The 9421-nt window shown below is 35.1% G+C and overlaps 1 protein-coding gene across 3 annotated transcripts; it reads left to right on the top strand.

Moving 5' to 3' along the window:
• The first annotated feature begins 5530 nt into the window (after positions 1-5530).
• Positions 5531-8418, top strand: LOC145125084 (rhodanese-like domain protein). Of its 3 annotated transcripts, none has more exons than XM_079060575.1 (3): positions 5531-5729; positions 6044-6105; positions 6444-8418. In XM_079060575.1, exon 3 carries the CDS (start codon positions 6460-6462, stop codon positions 8188-8190), a length of 1731 nt encoding a protein of 576 aa, XP_078916701.1. In that variant the 5' UTR covers positions 5531-5729; positions 6044-6105; positions 6444-6459; the 3' UTR covers positions 8191-8418. The 3 variants fall into 3 exon arrangements, with proteins under 3 accessions (XP_078916701.1, XP_078916700.1, XP_078916699.1); XM_079060574.1 differs by having other exon boundaries at positions 6031-6105; XM_079060573.1 differs by having other exon boundaries at positions 6025-6105.
• Positions 8419-9421: the final 1003 nt, after the last annotated feature.

The following is a 9421-nucleotide window of genomic DNA, read 5'->3' as shown; positions in this document are numbered from 1 at the left end:
GTTCTCCCCGACCCACGTGTTCGAAGACTTGAAAAGTTCAAGATCTCTCAATCCCTATTGGCAAAAAGACATGAAAATGGAAAGTCTGTATGTGCTCACGTCTTGGACATGAAGTTGCATTTTGACAAATTGGGAAAGTTGGGTGTCGAAGTCTCAAGGAAGTTGGCTGTTGACTGGGTTCTTCAATCACTTCCTGACTCATATAGTGAGTTCATTATAGAGTACTATATGATGGACCACGACATGACCCTCATTGATTTGACTTATTTGCTTATTGCTGTTGAATCAGCGATGATTTGGCGCACTGGTCAAGCAAATATGTCTGGTAAATCAATGTCCCAAACTTCCATAGACATTGACAATGGCAACATTGGAAGTCCAGAAAGGTTTTCTCTAGGCAAGAGAAAGGCTAAGTCTGAAATTGTTCCGTGTACCATTCCAAAAGAGTCCATTTGTTTCTATTTCCAAGAGAAGGGGCATTGGATGCGAAGCTGCCAGTTTTACCTGAGAGATCGCGAAGATGGGAGAGTCAAGATGTATGACTCTGCATCAGGTAAAATCTACTATCTAACTCTATTAAGTTTGATATTTTAGATTCTTAATACATGATGTGATAAGATTGCATTTTAATGTGTTGTAGGATCGAAGAAAAGAAAGGAAACTTAAAGGAAGAAGTGAGCTGAGTCTGATCGCGAAGAAATGGATTTCGATCGCATGATTTGATGATCGGATTTTCGAGCTGCTGCTTAGAGTTATGATGGATTGCTTAGGAATATGTGATAGCATAGTTTTCATTTGAATTTGCGTCGTAAGGACAAGTTTTTCCGCACCTTTTATAAATAAAATAAATTTTGAGTTTTGTCTTATTTATATCTCCTTGCAATGTTATTTGTGAAAATTGATGCTTGTGTGTTACTATTATAAGCAATATTAAGTGGATGTGATTCTTAGTTATGTTATTTATGGTAGTGTCGTAATTTTCTAAGTAAGGAAAGATTCCCATTGCCCAAGTTTCAATTGGACAGAAGCTTGGAATCATATGATTTGAGTCATGTGATGTATGGAAATCTTGGTACTTAGGAAATTAAGACTAATTCCTTGTTCACATAAGTATGTGAGTCAAGTGAAAGACTAGGAGATCCGGTACGCAATGTTGTGCACTGGTCAAGTCCACCACAAATAACAATAAGATTATTCGTCATGATTTACTAAAAGTCTAGTAAATGTGGTTATTCTTACAAGATTAAGTGTAATTCTGAATCATTGAAAAGTTTCAATGAATGACAGAACGAATAAGAAGAATCAATTGGGTAAAAATATAAAAGTTTCTCCAATCTGAAAAGATGGGAGAGTATTTTAGTATCATGTTTTATGATCGTCTCATTGATTATGAAACCATATCACAATTGATCCTCTAAGTAAATCTTAGTGCACTAGTATGGCTAAGAAGAGGAATCAGGAATTGTTGAAGTGGTTAAATCAATAGGTGAATCATACTTCGTTCCAAAATCGAGTCTTACAGTCATACTCCAAGATTGTGAATTGAGTGACAATGTGGAGTAAAAATGTTCTTACTCTTGCACATTTGAAATTGGTAAGTTGTGATGTCTTGGATAAGACAAAGACCAACCAATACCAATTGTGCAAAGTGTTTATCTTGATAAGAATCCACACCAACTCTTGGATATTTGTTTGTCAAGAAATGTTTCATGACAAGAGAATCTTATATGTCAAGAGGTCAGTGGGAGTCTTAAAGATCTTGAAAAAGTTTCAAGAACTAACCAAGAGTAGACCTATTGTTAATCACTAGAACACTACTTGAGGTTTGCAACCTGTCGTGTTGACATAATTTTGTTTCTGTGCCATTTCGGTTTAAGTCAACTATGCATGTGAGTTCTATGAGTTCTCAATTGACTGCATAGAGGCAAGGCACCATGATAAATGGAAAGTACATTAACAGGTAGGGGTGAGCTACTCAAAGACTTGGAAGCAATGGTAGGACCCTTGATGGCAAGAAATTAAGGCTGAACTAGTTCTATCCATATGAGTTGGATTTGTCACAAACATTGTCTTATGATTATGGTTATGACAAATTCACATGGATAGGAACACATGCAACATTAAATCTAAGTGTCATAAGGTTTTCTCCATTTTCATGAAAATGATTGTGAGGAAACGCTTTCACTAAGATAGATTTTAAGAAGATAGCAATTGTGATATTTTCATTCTCAAATTCGATTACGACTACGACATCCCTCTTCATAGTTCGAATTGTGAGATTTGGCAATTAGTTTAAACATTTGAGACTTATTGTTGTAAGTGCTGAAATTGTTTAGACACACATATAAGTTATCTAAGGAAAGGTGTATGAGTTTGAGAAGCTTATATAAAGGCTTATCAAAGCATCTCACATCAGAAACATGAACTTTGGTTAAGAAAATCAATAAGTATTATTTTCTAGAAGTTTAGCTGATTTCTGAATACATGTCAAGGCTAGTGGGAGCATAAGTGTTATGCTGGTATGGATATAATTATCATGTTAGTGGGAGCATGATTATTATAAGTATTGCAAGTTAGCAATATTAATTATAGAAAACAAAAGTTTCAATTCGCAAAGTTGTAGGGGTTGAAAAGTTGTTTTGTTATAATTAAGGGAGAGAATATTATACTTCATTTCAAATCTAAAAGTTTAGATCGATAAATTTTAATCAAATTTAGTCAAAAGACATATATGAATGTTGTGTTGAAAAGATTCAACGTGAGGAATTTCTATATATATGGCAACATTATAGCAAGAAACTGGTAAAGTATCATGTTTTTCATTATGTATCGTGTCCCATACGCTTCGGGTATAGGATCGATTGCATATGTTATAATATTTATGTGTTCTAAAAATTTCCAAATGCCTAGGGCATTAAGAGGGTAAAAGGATTGGAACCATATATGACTAAAGGTGGTTAAACAACTGTCAAGGACGATCTAAGGTTCGCTAAAGATTGATCGCTTGAGAGCAGTTGGAAGTATAGTATTGGATGGACCATATTGACATTATTATGAATAGATAGGACTCTATCTATAATGAGTTGTCATATGGCAAATATGGAAATGTTTCCATAAATTAGAGTTGAATATTAAGAATCTATGTCTAGATTAGAAACTTTTATGCAAAGAAGGATGTTCAAAGGAATGTACTTTGAATGTGAGACTTCGTATCTATGGAATTGTATTGTAACAATCTCCAATTGAGAGATTTGTAATTTCATTGACAAAGTATTTGTGACTTTGGTGTTATGATATTAAAAAAGGGGTAATTGCATAAAATGTTAGAATCTAACATATTCTAATAGTGGCAAGAATTTGGTATTCTTACACTTATGACAAGGATTAGGAGTTGTGAAATGAGTATCGTTGGAAATGTGTTCAATAGATCTATTTCAAAAAGTAAGGACCATAGGTAAACATAGTGTGCATGCTTGAAGCATGGGACAAGTGTTGTTATAATTCAAGTAATAAGTTGATTATCCGAAACATTATACAATGAATAATGAGTAATCAATATGGTGATTAAATAAAGGTGTTTTATTTATACTCAAAACTCTGGGGCCATATAGGATTAGTATTATTCTTGTGTTTCACTTTTCATGTTTTGACTTCCTGAATAATAAGATTATTCAAACCATCCACAGTCGATAAATACTTTGGAAGTAGGTATTGAAGCTAGACTGTCATGAATCCGACTGTAGATTGTCTAAAGCGTTTAGACATAGCAAAAGTCTGATGCAGTGTTCATGAGTACTCCTGAAATAAGATTTGAGTATTGAATTAAACCCACGCTCACTTGGATCGCTTCATGGATTTTATCACGAGTGATTGGTGAGACGATAATATCTTATATTCTTGAAACGGAGACATGTGAGTTGTAGTTTGCAAGTCGGTTGCACATTGACATATGTAAACGCACCAGTAACTTGGTGTTATAAAACATATTGTTGTGTGTGATTTGATGAGTAGGTACAAGCGAGCATTTGAGTCGAAATTTATCCGTTCCTTTTACCCAAAGTGGGATAAAAGCGATATATGTGGGCCCCTCGATGATTTAGTGATGACACCCTAAGCGCTTGGCCAAGCCGGGACTAAGTTGATGTGTTCAATTGTAGTCTGTTGTCAGTCGTCATAAATCGGAAATCGGGAAACAACACATAGACTGAGAGAATGATTATAATCCATGTCTCATGTTTATACGATATCTAGAATAGAGGAATATATGATCCCTTATCTAAAGGACGCGTTTCTGATAAGATCAGAGTTGACAGCGGCTTTTGAAAGCTACGATTGCTGATCAGGTTCTGAAGTCGTACTTGCAGAATAGTTATTAGACTTATCCAAGTGGGAGACTGTTGGATTAGGTGTCTAAGCCCATAACTATTTTGGTATGTACTTGATCCGATTATGAGCATGGTCCTTTTGGGTTGCCTTCACCATAGCAACTAATAGGATGAATTATGGAGAAAGAGGATTAATTATGATTTATTAATATATTATATGAATAATATATTAAAGGAGAAATCATATTGTTTAATTAATATTGATCAAGAATTAATTTAGAATTAATTTTGTGGTCAAAAGAGATTAATTAAACTTAGGGGACTGGAATTGCAATTATAAGATAACTGGTTTTGGGCTGTAGATCCCTTAGGAATAAGGTGGACGGATTTAAGGTGGAAGCCCACTTAGAAATCGTCCAGGCCTTGATTATGGAAGGATCTAAAGGGCTGCTTGGTGGCTAAGCAATCCAATTAGGGTTTTGACTGAAACCCTAGCAGTTCACCTATAAAAGGAACCCTAAGGCTCCCAAAATTCATCCCTAACCTTCTAAGAGAACCCTTGGACGAATTTTGTGCCTCCTCCTCCCTCTCCTAAATCATCTTGTTGCTAATGGTGTTTGTGACTCCATTAGAGGTGCAACATTTGAGGCACTAAGCTTTCAGAAGTCAAGATCAAGAAGGTTTGTGATTGTTGTTGCTACATAACAATCACGGTAAGATCTAAACCCTAATTACATGTTAATTTCGATTATAGTATGCTAGATCTAGGGTTTATGAGCTTTGGATGATTATTGCATGTACACTAGACAAACTAGATTCAAAGCTTCATGGTTTGCATGTGCACCATATGATTGATGTTATGCTCAAAACTCGTCATGCATGACTCAATCATTCGAATGGAATAAGTACAGGGTCAATGGACTATGGACTCGGAAGCTGGGCGGAATGGAGTTGCTCTCCTTTTTATCTTAAATTTCTACTTAATGAATGCCTATAACTTTTGTTTCTGTTTCCTTTTTGTTCCTACCTCATACTAAGTCTAGCTTGTTATTGTTTGGGTTTTTCTTATATATAAAAATTTATTCGACGTTCAAAAAAAAAAAAAAAAAAAAAAAAAACAGAAACAAAATTTAAAAAGATATTTAATTTTTTTTACATTTAACACTAAATAAATATAGTAAAATTAAACTTGGTTTTAACTCAATTTCGTAAATTGTGAATCGATCAACGCGATTTGGTTCAGACGGCCTGGACTCGCACGGCGAAAAGAAATCAAATTGAGGTTTCGAAGAGAATAACCCTCCGGAAAAGATGATGAAACTACCATGTCAATTTCCGAATCCGAACACCTAGAATCCAATTCAAATCGCATCCATGGCACCCACAAGCTCCTAAATCGTTTAGGTACTATATTCACTTTCATTCATCTTTAAAGAGCACAAGTGCTTAAAATAAAAACCTTTCTTCAGTTGGTTCATCTTTTTTTAGTTAGATTTCTCAGAAACCGACGAAGATCTTTACTTTTCTATATTGTATAAGTTCCCTTCATCTTTATGTATGTTTTCCACAATCTGTACCTAGAATTTTTGTTCTATCGGTTTTAGCATGCAAGGTGTTTGTTGATATGCCTCAAAGGGCGGATGACCTTACTTCAAATGTTTTTTACTTTCACCGTTTACCCTTTTGAACCATGTTTTAGTATTAGTATGGTGTTGCAGGTTAAGGCTTACATCAGCTTCTAGCTTTTGGCATTTGAAAAATCTCCCTTGTAGTGAAACAGGTATCCCTGCTACACCTACTATTCTTTTTGCTGTTGTAATTACTTCTTTTTGTTTGATAATATGTGGATATCTGCTCCATTGTCTTGATTAAATGCCATAATGCACCTAATAAGTGATTCACTCTTAACTTATGTGAATAACAATATGAAGAATCTCATTCTAATATAAATGATTCACAAGTGGTTCTTCACCTTAGAAAAAGGTCCTGCTTTTAAATGTATATGATCTGTATTATTGTAAGTTGTAACAGAAAACAATCATCACATTAAGCTATAACAGCTTATTACGAGAGTAAAAAATGTTGAAACTGAAAATCCAAACAACATTCTTGTTGCAGATAATCCATCACAATCATGACCAATAACAACACCACAAAAGACGATGAATATGGAATCCTATTATACTACAACTACACCAACATCCCAAATCTCACTGACCTCTCCACCTTCTACACCACCAACTGCACCTCCCTCTCTCTCCTCGGCCGCATCCGCCTCTCCCCTCACGGAGTCAACGCCACAATCGGCGGTCAACTCTCCTCTCTAAAACAACACATCACCCAACTCACCCAAAACTACCCTTCCTTCACCTCAACCGATTTCAAACTCTCAACATCCACAAACCCTAAAAACAACAACAAAATAGCACAAGAAACCGGTTTCACATCTCTCTCAATCCGAATCGTTAAACAACTCGTCACTTTCACCTCCCGCCCAATTCCCAACCCGCCCGAACTCTCAATTTCAAACGCCGGGCAGCATTTATCTGCCCGAGAATTCCATTCCGTTCTTGAAACTGCCCGAGATTCGGGAAAACAAAATCTCGTGCTCTTAGATGCGAGAAATTTATACGAAACAAGAATCGGGAAATTTTGTTCTCCAAATTTTGAAACTTTGGATCCGAAAATCCGACAATATAGCGATCTTTCTAATTGGGTTGATGATAATTCCGAAAAAATACGCGGGAAACAGATATTAATGTATTGTACAGGTGGCATTAGGTGTGAGGTGGCATCTGCCTATATCAAATCTAAAGGGGAGGGTTTTGAAAATGTTTTTCAATTATACGGAGGAATTCAAAGGTATATGGAAGAGTTTCCGGAAGGTGGGTTTTTCAAAGGAAAGAATTTTGTTTTTGATCATAGGGTTTCGGTTGCCAGCTCAGATCCAAGAATCTTGGGGAGTTGTCTGGTTTGTGAAATCCCGTTTGATGATTATTCTTCTAGAAGCCGATGCAATTACTGTCGGATGTTGGTGTTGGTGTGCCACGCGTGCGAGGGTAAAAATGGAAAGTTATTTGTTTGTGAGTTATGTCAGAAACATGGTAAGCTTGTTGAACATGGAAAAAATTCAAATGTCATTATTGCCCCTCGGAAAAAACTTAGGATTTTATGCTTACATGGTTTCAGACAAAACGCGTCTAGTTTCAAAGGGCGAACCGCGTCTTTTGTTAAAAAACTAAAAAACATCGCCGAGTTTGTTTACATCGACGCGCCACATCAGCTTCGGTTCATTTACCAAGAGAAAGAAAACGCTGACGTGGCATTCGCGCAACCGAAATCCGGATGCAATAGAAAGTACGCGTGGCTTATCGATCCGAATGATGACGTGGACGAAGGTGGGGACACGGGTACGGATTGGGAAACGGGTGGGGCCCACCGTTTTGATTGTAGACAGTACGAGCGTCAGACTGGCGGTTTTGATGAGTCGTATGTTTATTTGAGAGAAAAAGTGGCGGAAGAAGGACCGTTTGATGGGGTTTTGGGGTTTTCACAAGGGGCGGCTATGGCGGCTTGTGTTGCTTTGAAAGGTGAGATGGGTTTTAGATTTGTGATATTGTGTTCGGGGTATTTTGGTAATTTTGGGGAGTTTGGTGAGGGGAGTTTGATTAAGTGTCCTTCGCTTCATATATATGGGAGTGATAATGGGAAAGATAGACAAATAGGGTTTGATGAGAGTAGAAGACTTGCTTTGATGTTTGAGGAGGGGTGTTCGGTTATGGTGGAACATGATTTTGGTCATATTATTCCTACAAAGTCACTGTATATTGATACGATTAAAGATTTTCTTCAACGATTTCTTTAGAAGTTGTTTGGTAACATCTGAATCGGTCAGCATTCAACATGTTTGATACAGCTAAAATGGTAAAACATCATTGTATACTAATTATCTGTTTTGTTTGATGCAAATGTTATGTTAGTTCAATTGAGGAATATTATTTGGCTAAACGAATGTATTTGTTTTTTATTTTCTAAAGAATCTAGTTTGTTAGACAGGGTGCATAATAATCATTCTAATGTGACAGAAAACTAATCGATTTGTTGATTTATTTTAATCGTATTGGAAACGAATGTACATACGATTGGTAAATGGTAATGGTGGTTTGGCAATTGGGGAATATCTAATGGCATCTTTGAGTATTTAATAATTAAGAAAAACAGGTTAATAAAAGATGTGATTTGAGTGAATATAAAAAGGACACATGTTACATTATACATCTAGCCTTTTTATTTTGGTTTGTTGTTGATAGTATAGGTGTCTTATGGCCCATTTTTAAAATTCTTCATCCCAATCATTACAGACACAATAAAGCATTGTTAGCACATAAATTGGAAGTTGAAGACCGACTCCATTTTGTTTAGTGATCGTCTAATCGAACATGTCGAACATATATATATATATATATATATATATATATATATATATATATATATAAACACGAAAATTCTTATGAGAATGTAAGAATCAATCTTGATCACTAAACAAACAAATTATTTTGGCTATTAATGGGAGAAGTTTTTAGCTGCCAAAGAGCATTTAGGTACTTAATCTACGACTCTATGTTGATTATTATATTGATTTCCCCATAACACCTTTATTTAGTGTTTAGTTTTTGTTGGGAAAAACAAATATATCATAATTCATAAATTTTTATTCTATAAAAAAAGACATTTATAAACATAATATTAACTTCAAAATTTTAGCTAGCTGAATGACTATTTTTTTTTATATATATTCAGTATCACCGTATTCACTTGTACCAATATCCCTAATTTTTATACAAGTCATCTGGTCATCCATGTATGTCATTCTTTTCCTAACTTAAACTTTTGACCTAATTTATTAACTAATTAATTAAATGTTAATTTAGTTATTCAAAACCAACCAACTTGGAATTTAAATCAACTATTTTTATTTAATTCAAATGTAAAAGTATAATAAATCTTTTTAGTTTGGTTATGATGATCATTAGAGCATAAAACAACGGAATCATGAAATATAAAACTTGATCATCATATCTCATCAAAGGTCTTGT

Source organism: Lactuca virosa, chromosome 7 (genome assembly GCF_052849685.1).
Source record: "Lactuca virosa cultivar CGN04683 chromosome 7, Lactuca_virosa_CGN04683_v6, whole genome shotgun sequence".
NCBI lineage: Eukaryota > Viridiplantae > Streptophyta > Magnoliopsida > Asterales > Asteraceae > Lactuca > Lactuca virosa.
The sequence above is the reverse complement of the archived record's forward strand: the minus strand, read 5'-3'. Positions and strand labels throughout refer to the sequence as shown.